Source organism: Hyperoodon ampullatus (genome assembly GCF_949752795.1).
Source record: "Hyperoodon ampullatus genome assembly, chromosome: 9".
NCBI lineage: Eukaryota > Metazoa > Chordata > Mammalia > Artiodactyla > Ziphiidae > Hyperoodon > Hyperoodon ampullatus.
The window spans coordinates 16,882,895-16,901,536 of NC_136922.1; the positions used below are offsets into that span (position 1 = coordinate 16,882,895).

General features: G+C 41.7%; 1 protein-coding gene across 2 annotated transcripts in view; it reads right to left on the reverse strand.

Annotated features, from left to right (window-relative positions):
- The window catches only part of AMPH (amphiphysin), a gene marked incomplete at both ends in the record, with an annotated part of 174,899 nt that overhangs the window by 21,646 nt on the left and 134,611 nt on the right, over nucleotides 1-18,642 (reverse strand). The window contains 6 exons of one of the 2 annotated variants that reach the window (XM_079711942.1): nucleotides 1,547-1,672; nucleotides 6,633-6,689; nucleotides 9,429-9,461; nucleotides 12,248-12,271; nucleotides 14,253-14,276; nucleotides 18,379-18,495. In XM_079711942.1, the coding sequence (XP_079568068.1) occupies nucleotides 1,547-1,672; nucleotides 6,633-6,689; nucleotides 9,429-9,461; nucleotides 12,248-12,271; nucleotides 14,253-14,276; nucleotides 18,379-18,495 (381 nt within the window). The remainder of the gene's footprint in view (nucleotides 1-1,546; nucleotides 1,673-6,632; nucleotides 6,690-9,428; nucleotides 9,462-12,247; nucleotides 12,272-14,252; nucleotides 14,277-18,378; nucleotides 18,496-18,642) is intronic. The other variant, XM_079711943.1, reaches the window with a different exon arrangement.

The following is an 18,642-nucleotide window of genomic DNA, read 5'->3' on the forward strand; positions in this document are numbered from 1 at the left end:
ACTTGGCCCAGGGGCTTCCCTGGTGGCGCAGTGGTTGAGAGTCCGCCTGCCGATGCAGGGGACACAGGTTTGTGCCCCGGTCCGGGAAGATCCCACATGCCGCGGAGCGGCTGGGCCCGTGAGCCACGGCCACTGAGCCTGCGTGTCCGGAGCCTGTGCTCCGCAATGGGAGAGGCCACAAAAAAACCTTGGTCCAACTGTGTACCTTTACATGGAAAATACGATCATTTTTCTTGAGTAATTCTTAATTTGTATTTTGCATCACTATCTTGCCCTATTATTTATTTTTTCTACTCTATTAATAAATAATAAATTTGACAGATGACCTACCCTTTTCCCAGTAAAACAACCTAGGGCACTGACAGAAAAAATATAGCTTTTATTTCTCTAGTTATCTCACCTAGGCAATGTTATTTTGGGAATAGGGAGATTGGTCTCCCTCTTTTTTTTTTTTTTTTTTTTGCGGTACGCGGGCTTCTCACTGCCGTGGCCTCTCCCGCTGCGGAGCACAGGCTCCGGATGCGCAGGCTCAGCGGCCGTGGCTCACAGGCCCAGCCGCTCCATGGCATGTGGGATCTTCCCGGACCGGGGCACAAACCTGTGTCCCCTGCATCGGCAGGCGGACTCTCAACCACTGCGCCACCAGGGAAGCCTGGTCTCCCTCTTTGTACAGATTCTGGGAAGGCTGTAGGGTACCCTGATTGAAATTCTTGGGAGATATTTCAACTGCATTTCATAAATAAACTATTGTTCACTCTCCCTGGGAAACTTTGGTACACTTCCCTGGTAAATTTTCCTTGGTATCATTCTATACTTTCATGTGTGTTAACTTATCCAGTTCAATAGGGTGCATATAGAGCCCATCCCAGTTTTCGATGTGGTGTGGTGTGTGGCTGAAAGGAGCAGGTTAGGGAAGGATTCCAGGCAGACAAATGAGTCTCCACTCTTGCACAAAATACATCCTCAAGCTCTCTTGTGCTATGACAGCCAGCACCAGACTTGATTTTGAGCAAATGGTTGTTCCCATAGAAGTCCTTATAGATTCAAGGATTTCTAATATAGGATTTCAGTCCCTCCTGGGGCCTTCACCAACCTACAAAACTAATATTGTAAGAAATCAACGTGTAGACACAACCAACAAGGTGATTACCCTTCTGTTTAGTCCCTAATGGAAGGCCCATCTCCAGCCATCACGGGTGGGGCGGAGCATTAACAAGTCTGGTTATTTGTGAGCTATTACAACCTATTGACCATGAATGGGAGAGTATCAGAAAGAATCAAGGCACCCTTTTTTGAGAACTAAGCCTGTGGCTACATGACAGCGTAAGAGCAGGTCTCTGGATATCTTCTTTAAAAAAAAAAACAATAAGAGCATGCAGTTTCCCTGTCAAAGGAATAAAGGCCATTTGAACCTGGGGAGCCATGACAGATACGGAGGTGATTTGGTCCAAGTGAAGCATGAACGAGAAGGGAGAAATGGGATGATGAGATGAGCACAGCTAATGGCAGGGGAGGTGGGGGAGGGTGGAAGGGAGTTGGCGCTCACCGCTGCCCCCTCCACTGGCTCCTCAGCCTGGGTGTCAAGTCCAAGATCCAGCCCAGCAGCAGGTGGTACAGCAGCGGGGGGCTCCTCTGCTTTCGGCTCTGTGGGCGGGGCCTGTTCAGGTTCAGCCTTTGATGGTTTGAGGATTAGAGGGAAAAGATTCAACAAGTGAATAGATCACATGACGGAATACTGGACAGTTACGATTTTCTTCGTCATCCTACAGGCAATTAGCTTCATTAAATCTGTGCTGGAAAAAAACCGCACATTAGGCATGATGGGTCTTTACACAACTGAAAAGTCTAGGAATAAACTCTTATTAAGCTTCACATTACCATCACCAAGCTCTGTTATGTCCCTTGAAGTTGGGCAAAAAGACTTACCATTTTGGCTACTCATTTTACTTACTTCCAACATTCTGAGTATTCACTTCCTTAGGACATCTATAAGAGATCCTGAAACGGTACTTTCCACTACTGAGTGGAGAGAGGAGAGATCCTAGGAGCTCCCACCTTTGGAAATTGGAAGTAGTAGGGAAGAGCTCACGGAAACACAATTCTGGAACCTCCCCCCTCTGCTGATAGGCAACGCAACCAAAAAACTGAGGGGCCATCCCAACACTCAGATCAAAATGCATTAACGTGCACGAAAATGTCACTATGAAGTTACTGCGCAACTGCCCCGGCTGGGATGAGTAGATCCAACCACCTGGCAAGGAGCCACCACAGTCGTAGATACTTTGCTGCCTTACGCTTTTTTCGTTCCCTTATTCCACTTTTCCCTCCAACAAAATCTTTAGCCATCAGTTTTTTTGTGTTTTTTTTTTTCATATAATAAACTAATTCTTTAGGGAACCACAGGCAGTATTCTCTGTGGTACCAATGAGACTATTCTACTTGTGTGGATAAGAGTGAGGTCTTTTCTTCCCACTGTGACCCCTACACACAGACACCCTCCTGATTCCAATTATATGCTGAATCAAGCCTCTGGCCTCTCTTACCTCCAGGCTTTTTGAGTTTTAAAATTAGCATGATTAAATAACAACAGGCTATGAAAAACAGCACAGCCAATGCAAGTTACCACGGCTACTGAAATTGTTTCCTCTCTTTTGATTTATAGATTAATGTAAACACACTATTTAGCATGACTATTTCACTAAACGGATGGCCACTGTAGGGCACTTTAAGATCATTTTCTATTAGGGCATTTAAACCATAAGAAAGTTTAAAAGCGTTTTCCTGGAGGAGTACGGAGTCTCCAATAAAAACTTCCTTTGGAGGAATCAGTAACTTCCGTCAGACATTCGCTGTAAGCAATCAAAAGCCATCTCTAGTTCTCCCATATGTCCACTGAAGCTGGTGCATATGGCAAGTTGCATGCGGAAGTGATGGAGAAGCTATGCTGAGATTATAGAAAATAATGATAGCCTGCTGTTGGATAAATATGCAAAATATTTGTCTTGTGTCCTCCACCAAATCCTCCACTGTGACGCATGCCAAGGTCATACCACCCTTCTCTTGAAAGGGCTTAATAAAATGAAAGGACACTTAGGGAGATCAATGTACAGAGGCTTGATATTTTTATGGGCTTTTATAACCTTTAAGGGATGATCTGACACAATTTTTAAGAAAGAATGAGATAAAATTCACCCTAATCTACTCTCAGGAGTCCTTTATGGGGAAAGATTTCACTTGTATTGTTCAGAAGGAATTATCTTCATAATGGACTGAGTTTTCCTAGCAGCAAAGAGCTACTGTAAGCTTTCAGAGTAGGATCTAACCATTTTGGAAGTCGAGGTGATTTGCTATGAGAGAATGGTATCAGATGACCTACACAACAAGTATAGGAAGGGTAATTTGACGAAGAGCAAGAAACCCATAGGCAGATGGCTGTGCCCCTGTGAGCTGAGTCTGAAATGGAGGATGAGGGGTCAAGAGAAGTTTCAAAACGTGTATCAAATGAATATATCTGTGCACATTAAGAAAAAACCCAGAAAACCAAACACAGAGATAACTTTGCATCAGAGGCTGGGTTTCTTGGAAGTCAGAGGAAATTCTGAAGTTTTACATACAGCAAGAATAACTAGGGTGATTTCATGAATGAGTCCAATGGCGTCTCCTTGCTGAGGTCAGACAATGACTCAATGGAAGCAAAGTATGAAGGGGAGGAGAGACGGGTTATGTCCTACGAGTCACAACATTTTTCTCTATTTATAATATCACACCGAGTATTATAATATAGCATTACACACTTAACAACTTAAATTCTAGGGGGACAAATAGAACTCACTGAATGATGAGTAAGGCTGAAGCGTGACAGCACGCTTGCACATAAAATCAGCTACTCAACTTTGGAAATAGAAACCACTTTCCTAATCCTTCTAAGATAATGTAAAATTGAAAATGTTTTGTCAAGATAGAAAGAAAGACAAAGGTAACTTGTGAACAACATCTTGCAGAAAGATCTCAAAGTAGTCCTGAAGGAATTGTGCCCTGTTTCAACCACTTTTTTTTCTATAAGAAGCCTCCCTTGACAAGCATTTCAAATGGGTTGATACCATGCCATATCCATCTGGGAGCACTGGTAAGGACTTGCTATTGTTTGCTGGAGTAGAGACCATTATACATTCAGAGGAGAGGTATACTCTATATTTATTACTGACAGCAGGATGCCACAATGGTTTAACTCTGAGACTCAGAAATGGAATTCTTGTTCTAGAACAAAACGAGTAGTGTAACTTTGGTGCACATTTTCCGGCATCCTCTGTGATAAGCTAGAAAGAAGGTCAGTGCAGAGGAAGAAGAGATGGGTTGGGAGAGTGGAGTTAAGGGTCTAGTCACATTCCAATATGGCGACTACCTTATGATCCTGCTTCTCCAAACTGGGGAGAGCTAATTTAGTGAGAACTTCAAAGGGCCATGGAGGCAACCCTGAACCCAGGGCAGGGTTTGCAGATTCAAAAAGGTTTAAACTTGTACACAAGGGATGTCCCGTGGGGCCATAAGATGCAGACTGGGGAGATGTGCAGTTGACTACCAACTGCAGCCTCCACCTTGCTCAGACCAGTCAATGAACCCATGTTGGGACACTGCCCTGTTCCCGGGAAGATCCCATATAATCACAGCTCAGTGGGAGGGGGTCACTGTGATTCCTAGTTCCCCACAGGGCAACACTAGCAGCATCTGCAATGCTGGGAATGACGACGCTAAGTTCCCCAATGGAAAGAAGGTGCAAGAAGTCTGCTTCAGAGAACACATATAAAGACAAGGGGAGGGCAGGCAATGGAAGCTCCTAGAACCAGCTGTAGGGGGTAGAGAGATGTTCAGAGGAACTTAAAAACCACTGGATAGGGCTTCCCTGGTGGCGCAGTGGTTGAGAGTCCGCCTGCCGATGCAGGGGACACGGGTTCGTGCCCCGGTCTGGGAAGATCCCACATGCCGCGGAGCGGCTAGGCCCGTGAGCCATGGCCACTGAGCCTGCGCATCCGGAGCCTGTGCTCTACAAGGGGAGAGGCCACAACAGTGAGAGGCCCGCCTACCGCAAAAAAAAAAAAAAAAAAAAAAAAAAAAAAAAAAAAAAACCACTGGATTCTATGCCAGGAATTTGCAACAGTAACAGGTGTGAATTTAATGATGACCCATTGCCTTTTCATTTATACCAGGGTCCCTCCATTTTTCTTAACCCATTCTCAACTGATAATTAAAAATCTCATCCTCCAGCACCAATATAACCTTTACTCCATCAGTACCCAGACTGAAAACCACCAATGACCATGAAATGGAGGTCTCTCTGGCTCCATTATTAACATCAATATAATCTGAATTTTAAACATTTAAATCTTTATTTGCAGGCCTCACAGGCTCCACCTTTTTATCTGGTTACCCAAAAGGCAAAAATACAACAATCTCCGGACAAGGTGCTAGAGAAACACTTGCCTTTGAAAAATATCAAATTAGCCTTGATAACAAACTTCCCAGAGCAGAAATCCTTACTTAGAAGTGAAATCATCTGAAAGGAAAAATTCCTTCTCCTTAAACCCAATTCTAAGTTTCCAAAATGAAAGCCAGAAGCTGGGATAATCCTATGCCATTCCCATGGGAAAACCAGTGTGCTACAAATAACCATGAACTAATCCTCAAAGAGCCCAAATCCTCTGTAGTGTAGCACTGGGAAGCTCTCAGTGATGTCACTCAAGGTCTCTTCATTCAACTTTACAAGTAAGCTGCTGCTAAAAATGTTTCCCATGATAAGTGAGTTTGTAAGAATCTCCTCTAACCCCCAGAGTAACCCTTCTGCTTCCTCCTCCCCAGCTAAGCTTTTCTCTCATCTCATTTGACAGCAAAGTAGGAATCCTACCTCTACTGTGCATTACTTCCTTCTACAACTCACAAAATGAAGGGAGGACATGAGAAATGAGGTCGCTTCAGGTTCAAGGAAAAGCAAGGATCTACTTTCAAGCATGAATTCTCGAGGCAATTTCATTGTCAGTCCTGTAGCATAAGGTACAGTCACTCAGAAACACCCATGTACAGGTTCGTTCCCTGGTCCAGGAAGATCCCACATGCTGGGGAGCAACTAAGCCCGTGCGCCACAACTACTGAGCCTGTGCTCTAGAGCCCGCAAGCCACAACTACTGGGACCGCGCGCCTAGAGCCCGTGCTCTGCAACAAGAGAAGCCACCGCAATGAGAAGCCCACGCACCGCAATGAAGAGTAGCACCCGCTCGCCACAACTAGAGAAAGCCTGCGTGCAGCAATGAAGACCCGACACAGCCAGATAAATAAATAAATTTATTTTTTTTAATTAAAAAAAAAACACCCATGTCCTTGATGGATAGACTGTGTTCCACTGAAGCCCATAATTAAGAGACTGATTTTTGCTGGGATCACTGTGCCTTTATAAATAGAGGCAACCACATTCAAAGTCACACTGAGATTTTTCAGAAGCTCTCCTTCTCATTTTCTAGAAAAGAGGGGGCTACAGAAACCACACTCTGGATTTCAAGCTCTAAATAACCTACAAAGATCAACCTTGGATCATCTGGTGGTAACTAACAACATCCCCAAAACACAAACCAAAATCAGCTTACCAAGTTACAGATCATATTCTGGTCTGTCTGCATTGTGAATAATGTAGTGTCCTGTGGCTAAAAATTGGGAATAAAGTAGAATATTCAAAATTATTAGGGTTTCAGTTAATTTGCCAAAAAAGCAACAACAAAGGTATCATTTAAATGAGCTCGCATGAATTGTGTCAATAAATACATTATAAAGTTTTTTTAGTCTCTTTTTATTTTAAATCAGAAAAGCAAAACATGCAGAGATAATTTTTTGACAGCAGTTATTCTAAATAGAAACCTGAGCTAGCAGAATTCAATGATCTGATGAGAGACATTACGTAAAGGGCAGTGTCTTCAGGGCATCTTTGGTCTGCAGCTTCTCCTCTGGACATCAACATCAAGTTAGAATTTAATGGATCTAAGCTACAAATTTAAACGTTTTAAAATGTTGGAACCTTAATCTTACTATATCACTGAAGTGTGACTTCTATGAGTCAATTATGAGCCATAACTTAAAAACTGTATACAATATATTCATTCAGGATATGAATCCTAAAAAAATCAAGGTGCAGGAAATCTCAGGCAACAGTGATCTCTAGGAGAATCTTCATCAGGTAGCCAGACTTATACCCTCCAAACAGGAGACTGAAAGAATCTTTCCTGGGTAATCTGACCAAAGAAATCCCCGAAGAATTAAACATCAACGGTTCCCCAACAGAAAAGATGAGCCAGTGACATCTGGTTAAAGATGGTGGATTGAACACAGGCAATTACCTCCAGAATCCAAACTAAATAACAATAAGAAAATTAATTTTTAAAGGCATAAACCCATAAGGGTAAAAAGAATGGGAACAAAAACAAGAAAGAGAGAGGGTTTCTTACAAAAGATCAAGAATCAAAATGACAATTTCTCAGTGGCAAGACTAGGAGGTAGAATCGAGTGGAGCAATGGCTCCAAAATTCTAAAGGAAAACGGTTTACAACTTGTAATATAATATCCAAACTAACAGTCCATTATGTACATGGGAACAAAATTATTTTCAAACAGAGAAGGTCACAAATGCATGCTTCTTGTGCACACCTTTCTCAGCAAGCTACTGGAGGATGTGTTCTACCCAAATGAGGATATTAACCCCAAATGAGGACAATCTGTGTCCTGAAAAGAGTGGATGGACAGAAGACAGGTGAGGCAATCCCCACAGTAGACGTGATGGGAGACCCTGTGATAACAGCCGTAGCAGCAAGTTGTAGCCATGGAATCCCTAGGTCAGACTGGAGCCATCCAGAAGGACAGTTTCAACTTTCAGGAGGATGGAACTTAAAGAATGTTTAATGTTTTAAATAAAATGAGCGGAGATTTCTATAACCACAGAGTATGGGGTTGAATTAGTAATAAGTACCTAGAAAACTAAGCAAACAAACCAACAAGCTCACAAACAAGACCCTACAATTATTTCCTCAAAGGAAAACAAAACGTTGGCATAAAAGGAAATGTAAACTTCATGACTTGAGCACTAAGAGCATCTGTAGCATCGTGATAATACCACCACTGATTGGCTGGCTGGCTATGACATCAGTGTAAGGCCAGGAAGCAGAGAGAGCTGTGAACTGTGACCACAGCAGGTTGAAAGCGCTTTAAGTCCTCATCTTCCAGAGAGATAAGTCTATAGCTAATGCTTTAGAAATCAAGAAGGAGCATTAGAAGAAAGTCATGCACACATATGGGGGTGAAATCAAAGAATCCGCTACAAGGTGTTAAAGTATTTTCCTCTAAGAAGCAGGAAATTAGGGGATGTGAGATGGTCTGAAGTTTTTAAATTAAAAAAAAAAACCTTATGAAATGTTGTTACTCTTTAAACTATGTGCATTTATAAGTGATAAATACAAACTTAAAAAATGAGAAATGAATTCTCATGACCCGATCTTTCAAAGGAGTTCTCTTCTATGGAAGAGACATGCTATCATCTCTCTGTGTGTTTGTGTGTTATCTGTATTTGGGTGTAGGTGTGTGAGTCAGTGGGTTTTCTCTTTTTATAGGTAACATGGGGGAAAGTAGTCAAACTTTTAAATGGAGAAATTCTGAATGTTAAAATTCAAACTTGTTCATGTCTAATATTCTGAGACAAAGCACTCATCACAGACAAGCATATATTTGAAGTCTCCCTTGAAGAGGTTTTCAGAACTTATTCCATGAACTTGACAGCCATGTGGCCTGCCTTTCACATGGGTTACACCGTCCATCTGTGGGACATATACAGTGAATGGAACAGTCCACTGTGTGGCACATCTTATTGGCCAGAGCCAACCTACAGTTTCTGATCTTCCAATGGCTCCTTCCTGAAGAACCACTGAAGAAATAAGGTTCCGCGTAGTATGGCTCTTATATATTTAGAAGGAGGCTCCTAAAAATCTCTTATATTGTCTAAAGATCCATCTCATTAGTTCAAAACAATCCTATCTCCTCTTTTCCAACAGCTGAATTTAGGAGATCCCTCAGATAAAGACAACTTCTAATTTCTAGTGGAGGAATCATCAGAATTCCATGGTATAGCCAATAATATTAACAATAGCTAACTAGAGTCAAGGAGCACTTAGTATGTGCTAGGCTGCTGGGCTAAATCTCTATGTTCACATTTCATTTAATCTTCACAATAACCCTGCAACATTGCTCCTATTACTGTTTCCATTACTGAATTCACAAGAAGTGGGTTCAAATTTTATGCTGACATACTTAAACATCATGCTATCCCAGCAAGCAGAGGTCCATATTTTTAAGATTTGCATCATTCTCAACAGATGGATTTTGCCAGCAAACTGATTTCTTACCTGGGTGAATCCATTAAATGAACCTCCAGAAGCCTAAACAGAAATGGGAATCAGAGTACGTTATTTTTTTCATTACTTTTGTAGGATTGGTAAATATCTATTAGACAAGTGGGAAAGTAAGGACCACTGCAAAGTTTAAAATAATACAAAAGGCTGCTGTGCATGAAAATGCTTAGGAAATGGAAAAGGCCATATTGTATTATTTTAAATAGGCTGACAAAAAAAAGAACAACATTATTTTTACAATTATTGCTGGTATGTGGCTAAGGGCGAACCAAAGCCCACTTTCTCAATAATGAGAACATGATTCCAGACAAGAGCCATGAGTGGTTAAATAGCTCGTTTTTTTAGCCATCTATAGAATCTGGAAGCATTTCCAGTATTTCTCTAAATACATCATTTTGATGAACAGCTATTATGAGATTTTATAGTTTCAATGGGCCTGGGTAGAAACATTTCATGTGGTTTTACTGGGGTGGAACCACTTTAGGAACAGTAAATCTGTCTGTTTTATATATATTTTAGTGCTTGAACAATAAAAATGAAAGTAGAAAGAATAAATACAGTAAATAGGATGGTAAAGTAGACACTCATTAGTTTCCAACACCATCATTCTGCTTTTTGTGTTGTTGTTCCAGGGGTTTTTTGTTTGTTTTGTCAACCTATTTTGTGTTTGGTTTGCACAGATTTCAAGAGGTACATGACAATCTGTCAAGGAGATGAAGCAGATCTTGGAGAAGATAGTGATGGATGATGAAGTCGGTGAGAAACATTAGGAAAAACAGAACCTACAGAAGTCTTTGGCTAGTCTATACTACATACTGGGGTAAGTACCTCTTCTTTATCAGCCTCTATTTCTTGGTACAACAATCCATATCTCTGGTTAGCAATTTCATCTTCAGATAAATCTGAGTTGTTGGTGTCATTGTCTTGGGGACTAGTGGAACTCTCGGTGCTAACATTCTGGGAGGTTCCCACAACCAGTGGTCTAGCTCTCTCCTGACTCTGTTCCCCACAGCTAGCAATGGCTTGTTCCCCACATACATCTGCTAGTAAGTCCACCTCCAGCCCTTTCTTTCTCCCAACTGTGTCTAAATGTTCCCAGCAATTATCTAAGCCTCCCATATCTCTGATAGGCCAGTGGTTAATAGAATGAAGGCAACTGGCAAATCCACTTGCTTGGCCATCTGGTATACCAGAGAATTCCAATATATCCATATTATTCACTGCTGAATCCAAGCTTGGCTGGCAGATTTGACCTGGATCTGTTCCCCAAAAGTCTGGTTTTGCAATTTTTGGCAAGTTAAGGGTATGGCTACAGTTCCCAGTCACTGTACTTTCAGGTTCCTCTATTAATGAATCTTCAGCCTTACACAAACACCAATCTCTTCTGTTTGCATTAGTTCCCAGAGCATAATTAACATCTGTCCTAGACTGAGTGGCTGCTTCATGTTTTATCAATAAAACAACAGACTGACTTCCATCTCTGTTACTTCCAGGCGCATGTAACACAGCCTCACACTGCAGCTCTTCAGCATCTGCACTGCCCTGTGCTGAGTGATACATTATATCATGGTTAGGAGGGTCGATTAAATTTTTCTTTATGTCTTTTCCAGCTAAGTCCCATTCCTCTGTGCTGGCATCTTCAGGATTAGATACAGAGTCAGTATGGAGAGGCAGATTCAAAATATCTGTGTGATTGGCAGGGTTAGCTCCAGATCCCTCTATAATTTCACAATTATTTATTACTACTTGAATCCCTTTATCTAGCCCTTGGTCTCTGTCACTCAACTCACCTGCTCTGTCTACACTTCCCATGTCTTTTTCTAATATGTCAGTTTTCACAAGATACTTTTCATTGGTCTTTACACTTTCCTTATACCCAGCACTTAGATCTTTCCTAGTTTCCTCTTCGTTGCTTTTTAAGGTCTCCTGGTCTTGCTTTCCTACTGTTTTAAAAAGATCTACTACTCTGTTTCCTGTACATGCTCTCTCTTCAAATGCCTCTTTCCCTTCTAGGGCCTTGACACCAATAGCTCCAGCCTCTACCTTTTCATATGTCTCCACACCTGCCCAGACAGAATCTTCTATCTTCTGTTTTCCTTCTTCTTCTTCTGACATTTTAACATCTTCTTGACTTTCTTTGACCAGGCCACCAGTTTCCATGGCTGGTATCTCTGAGTCAGGTAAATCGCAAGGATGCTCCATCTCCAAACAAGCAGCCCCAGGCATGGGATTTGGGGGCATTTGTTCTTCTCCACATGGAGGGGTTGGCCCCAGGACATGCTCACCCTGTCCAGCTACAGTGTGCCAGTCAGCAGCAGGAAGTATTCCGGTGGAAAATCCCAGTTCCTGCTCTGCTTCGGAGAGACATGCAGAGTCTTCCTGCGACCCACCCTGGGTAATTTCCTGGCTGACACTGTCTGTACTAGCATCAGGGCCCCAAATAATTGCACTTAAATCAATTTGAGATCTTTGAATTTCTTCGGTCAACCCACTGTCTGGAGGTTCCTCCATGATCAGGTTACACAGGGAAAGACTTTTTGAAGAATCAGTCTTTAGAATGTGCAGAAAAGCAAAGGAAAAAAAAAACATAAGATGAAATAGATCATGGTAAGATTTGATGAAAAACACAAAGCTCTTCAGTAGGGTAGCACCAGTTACACAAAGCTAGAAAATATTTAAATTAAATGGTTTAAGGCTAAATCTGTGACTAACAATGCCATGAGAAAAAAAAAAGCTCATTCTAGATAATATACCACATATACAATGCCTATTAAATACCAAAAAAATCCAGAATTTTCTGGATATTTACCTACCGGTTGTACCAAATCAGTGCTTGTCTATATAAGAAAAAAAATAATAAGAAGAAATAAGCATAAGCATAATCATAAAGCAGGAGAAGAAAATTCCCTAGCACATTAAAATCCCAGGCTGTCCAAAGTCAACATACTGCTGAAGACTTTGGCTTTTATTAGTTTGATATTAAGTTTTGTAACTTGTTTTATAATAGGAATGAGTTTTGTTCCACTATTGCTAAGACTACACAATTGAAACATGAAAAATGCCTCTGTCATTTACTAATATCAACAAGGATGTTTTATGGCTATTACATGACTTTTGCTTTAGCAGACTCTGAAATGAAAAGTTTCAAATAAAGAAGCAAGCCTGAGGACACCAGAACAAGATCAAGCATTAGCAGCCACAGAATCACACAGCATCATGTGCTCTGATACAGTATCAGAATAAAATCTTTCCCAAACTTATCCTGCCCTTGGTTTTGCCTTTGAGGTGGTGTTTGCATGGAAGATGATCCAACGGACTAACCACTCTGCCTGCCTGGAGGATTGTCCTCTTGTTCTCCCCCCAACCTAGAAGACTTGTTTGCACACAAAGAAATAACACTGAGGAGATAAGAAGATCAAGAAATGTCAGCTATTATGCCCAGGGAGCTTCCGTCTTACAATCTTGTCATCATTACCATTCCTGGCAGGCCTGTCCTCTGAATTAGTCAGCGTTCCTTCTAGATGGTACTTTTATCCTCTCTATACCCTTCCCAGCTAGGGAAGGTAAGGTGTGTAACAGCTCCAACTAAAGATATGAAATATTGGAATAACCAAAATTAGCGTTGTCCTGTTAATCTTTAAAAAAAAGTAACACAAAGTTGAGGCTAGAATTTTCCAGTGTTCTGAATGTCAATCCATGTATCCCTTTTTGTGAATATCCAAGTAAAACCAGCTCCCTAGAAAAGACGTTTTCATTCAACATTTTTTAGCTCTTCTCTTGAGAGCTTTCCACGATGCTTTAAGCTCCTGTGGAAGGGAAGGAGATAGTCATCTTTCTGTTGTAAGGGAAGAAAGTAGCAATGTCACCTCAAAAGACCAGGCTCATGAATAGTTAAATCTACCCAACTTTCCTGTTGCTGTCTCACTAAAAAAGAAGAAAATGTGAACTCAAGTTGATTTCTTAAGACCCCATGACCAAGGGCTTCTCTAAGAAAGGGGTAGACAACAGCCCTACCCCAAGGGATGTGAGGCTCTATGTGGGTGCAGTCATTTTCTTAATTTCACAGATGTCACCACCACAACAGCCTGTTTGTGTTTTATTCTGAAGTCTAAATTCTGGAAGTATTCATCCTTGTACATCAGAGTAGCTGAATAAATAACATTAGCAGTAATATCTACCTTGTATTGACACATGCTAGACATTGGGCTAAATATTCTACAAATACTGTCTCTAATCCTCACACAACCCTCTGAGGTCGGTGTCATTACCCTTATTTTACAGATGAGAATAACTGAGGCTTAAAGAGTTTTAGTAGAAGTTGCTCAAAGTCATATTGTTAGAAAAACTAGAGTCTAGACTCAAATCCAGGACTGTGTGACTCTGAAGTTCAAATCCTCATTGACTAATAAGCTTCATTGAAAATAATAATGAAAAAATGGTTCCCTGTGTAGAGTAGCTCGTCCTTCACATTTTCTCATCCATACTTTTTGTGTATTCTGTAAGCAATAACAAATAAGCATGCCTTCACTACAAAATTTCCTCTGGCCACCGATAATCACAGGAGGATGCATAAAAGGCAAAACACTGAATTCTTGCTCACCCAGGAGTCTGGCACTGACATTCTTTTCCTCACCATTGTTTCCATGTGCAGGTAAATGCTTAGAAACCACGAGGGAGCTGATGATTGTTCTAGGGGCTACGTTGTCATCAAAAAACATCTGGGTCTTCTTTCCACCACAGATGAAATAAAATATAACAAGGTTCCCAAATGTCTAGCAATCCAGATACACCAAAATACAAAGTTCTTAGTTCCCTTACCGTCCATAGGTCCCAGGGCAATGTCTGAAAGCAAACAGAGAAACAAAAATACCATTAACAGACAAATCCCCAGCATGTAAAAAACACGGAGGTGGGCTTCCCTCGTGGCGCAGTGGTTGAGAGTCCACCTGCCGATGCAGGGGACACGGGTTCGTGCCCCGGTCCGGGAGGATCCCACATGCCGCGGAGAGGCTGGGCCCGTGAGCCATGGCCGCTGAGCCTGGGCGTCCGGAGCCTGTGCTCCGCAACGGGAGAGGCCGCAGCAGTGAGAGGCCCGCGTACCGCTTCTTAAAAAAAAAAAAAAAAAAAACCCACGGAGGTGACAAAAGTTCTTGAAATAAAATCATAAACATTTCAGAAACACTTAGTACAGCACTGTCCCAACAGAACTTTCTTTGGTGATGAAAATGTTCCATATCTGTGCTGTCCAATACAGCAGCCACTAGTCACATGTGCTATTGAACACTTGTGCAAGTGGAACAGAACCAAATTTTAAATTTTACATTCTTATATTTAATTTAGATTTAAAATGTCCACATGTGGCTAGTGGCTACCATATTGGATAGCATAGGTCTAGTCAATCTGCCTTTTGCTCTGTGAGTGAAAACTATGTCTGAACTATGATGAATGGGTTTACATGAACACACACACACACACAATTAAAATGAAGTAAACAAGATGTCCAGAAATTAGAGTTTATCACATCTTTGAGGAAATGCAGATCCTAATCATTGCTAATGCTCTTTCCTCTCCCCACCCCCCTTTACCAAATTCAAGACGATGACCTGTTAATGGTAAATGAATTCCAGAAAAGTAGTTCTTCAGTATGTTGAATTAGATGGTAACACACAGCTTGATTAATTGGCAATCGTGCAAATTAGCAGGGTGCCCCCTAAGACATGGGCATTTAATTATTGATCCTGGGGAATGAATCCAGATGGTTCAAATAACTTCCACTGTGTGGGGAAAGTGGGGGACACTTTCTTATTTCCTTTGTGACTCAGAATTACAGCTAAGACCACCTCCTTTTCTGCTCATGTCTTTGTGACTAGAATAGATCCATGTTTGTGCACTTATTTTGAATCTCTAAATGTGAACAGAAAATTAAGAGAGCCTGGTACTCGCATCTGAAGAATATGACACTTTCCAGATGGGATTATGGATGTTTGGTTTGGGTTCTGTACTACACAGAAGGTGGGCCCTGTGGTTCCAGCTGAAACCTCCCCGCATCGCAGTTGGTCCAGACCTCCTCTAATGGTCCCACCCTGCAGCTCTGGGCAGCCTGGTCGGTCTCTGGGTTAGCACCCACTTGTAGAACGACTAAGTGCAGAATAGCTCCACTGAAAGCCAGTTATTGGTACTTGGACTCCTTCTGCACCTTATATGCATTTTCTGATTCTCCAAATGGTTGATGTTTTCTTGCTTCACAGCCCCTTAAGAATCACAGCTCCTAGAGCTCCTACACATCCCTGCATAATGCAGACAGAACAGGTATTTTCTCCAAAGGAAGGCAGCAACGGGAAACGTGTTTATCACTCCTTCCGATCATGAAAGGATGTGTTAGCTCGTGTGGACACTGCAGAGATCACAAGGTGAGGTGTTCTGTGAGCAGCAAGAACACAAATTAAAACATGGGGTCAGATGGCTAAGATGAGTCCAGATTACAGAGCCTGCCCTACCCCTAGAATGTTATTTAGATCAAGTTTAGCTTTTAGAGTCCAGGTCTGGTTAACTGCCAGCGTGGCAAAGAATCGCATGCACCTATATAAACAGGAGTCAGAATGCATTATGAATTGAAGATCGAATCACACATTGTAGAGATGAAGTAGCTGTGATTAAGCTGCATATTTACGCTGGGAAATGGCTGAAGTGGATGACCAGTGTGAAAGTTGTTGGCCAGAGACATCACATGTCTCATCTGCTTGGAATACGGAAATATATTCTAAAATAAGAGCCACTGGGGTCTTGCTCACTATAAATTCCAACTTCACAGAACTTGGCAGCAATTCACAATCTGACTGTATCTGCAAACTGTCTTCACAGATGTCTAATAAAGCAAAACTCTGGATCTCAAAATAAAATAAAATTAAATTAAATTAAATAAAACACGGGGTCAGGCGGTGGGGAAGGGAGAGCATTTTGAGTGAAGGGGAGAGAAGGTAGCAGATTCTAACAGCTCTGTGCTTTTTGTTATCTCAGCCTAGACTCTTCTTCTTAGCCAAAGAGGAGAGATGTGGTTAGCGCTGGATCCCAGGACAACTCTGCGGTGAGGTGACTCAATTACAGCCACTGGGAAGTCAGAGCAGTTAATCACCTGGCCCGAGGGAAGGATAGAGGGGCACACACAGCTTGCCCTGATGGCAGTAATACATTTCCTCCAGAAACTGACACCTTTGAAGATATCACCAAGGTTATTTTTTGTTTGTTTAATTCTGAAAGAATCTCTTAGCCTTAGTTTCCATGATTCATGGCTTCTTTTAATCATGAGTTGATAGAGAAGAGGTTTCTCTCCTGAATCAGACATGCAGACAGAAATGCTGTGGTATCTCACCCTCTGATCATCACAGCAGCCGCTGTGGAAACTTTCTTCCTGCCACTAAAGTAATAAATGTTGGAGGGGAAGGCAGAAGAAGTCCCTTGAATTCTGCTGGCTTTCTATACAATGAGAAAGCTCTGGAAAGGAGACGTTCTGAATGATAGGTACATTCATTTTCTGCTTTGCATGGCCACCAGGATAGAATCGTCAAACTTGCTGACAATGGCTACATCGGCATTTTCCAAAGTGAGTTGTAGAGACCGTTCCCATGAATGTTAAGACCGTTTCATTAAAACAGATTTCTGGGCTCAAACAAATTTGGGAAACCCTAAGTTAAACAAATCTAAACAGTTTTTTTAAATTGTAGGACTTCTTGGAGCCCTTAATATTCTAAGGCACATCACAAATATCTTAAAAGGGAATTAACAGAACTTCCTGAAACATTCATCTAAGAGACACATTTTTCTTTTTTTGCAAAGTACCTTTCCGACTAGTGTCTAATCTACTTAATTGCCTGCTTTATTGATGTCTCAGATTTTTATTTTTATTTTATTCCAATATCACAACCTGGAGGCCTGCAGAAATCCAATCACATTCTGGAACGAAATACGGATTAAAGAGGAGCTTTATTTATTGAGGGTCACAGTGAGCTGTCTGTGCCCCAGTGGTTTACTGTATCAAGAAGGCTTCATGACCAGGAAGTTGAGCTGGGTCTCACTTCCTAAGCTGAGTTTTGCAATACACGGTGATTCATTAATTTGAAGTACATTGTAGCACCCTTGGATTTTTCCCAAACTCAAATGTGAGGCCCCAACCACATCAAAACTACTGACATAAACAATTTCCCAGTGGCAAAAATTCTGAGTTAACTTCCTTCCATGAGCAGAGACAACTGTGAAGTAACTATATTCCAGAGGAATCACCCACAGGTCATGACAGCATCCACCACCAGTATCCCTCTGATAGACAATGAGATCATAGTAACTACTGAAATGGGCAAAAAGTTGAGAGGGAGGAAGTCGTGAGCAGGGGTAAGCTTGGATAAGCAAGGCCAACTCTGCATCAAGCCATGATCAAGAACACATAGGCCATCATCACCATCATCAAGTTCAGAACTATCAATACTGAAAAAAAATTCCTTTTGGGGCAAAATCTCATGGTGATTTCAAACATGCCTTAATTTGCGAAGTATGAGGAAGGAAAGTAGAGAAAACAGTAAGAAGATTCAACCCCAAGCCCAAAGAAACAGTCTTATTTTGGGAAGCCATAAAATGTATCATCCAAACCTGGACACTTCTGAGTACAAATGTGGTTCTGTGGATTACCATTCTGAGATGGATGATTCCTGGCAAACTGGAATGTATGTTATCCCAGCTCTGCGGGTAGAGAAAGCTAATGGTAGGGGAGGTTGAGAATAACTGACAGTGATCAAGTCCTCTTTCTACCCTTCCTTCTCATTAGGAAATATTCGTCAGCTGAAAAGAAAAGTCAATAGTCACGTGAAAGGGAGAGGGGTCATCGAAATGCCTTACTAAGCTTATTAAAGTTTATGAAACATCAGCCCCAAACATCCAAAAATCCACTTGGTACCTGCGACATCGGTGAGTGGGTCACTCCAGCAGAACCCGCAGAGGGCATGTCGGGCTTGAAAGGATCAAAGTCCAGATCTAACAAGGTCTCCTCTTTCTTCACCTCAGGGACTTCATTCTGTTAAAACAAAACAAAACATGCACGAGCTTGAATCTGATCAGACTTCATGATCTATTCCATGTATAACCCTCCAATTTCAGCTGATACCCCAAAGCACGCTTTGATAATTTACCACTTAGCTGGCTCATCCATGGGCTCCCAGAG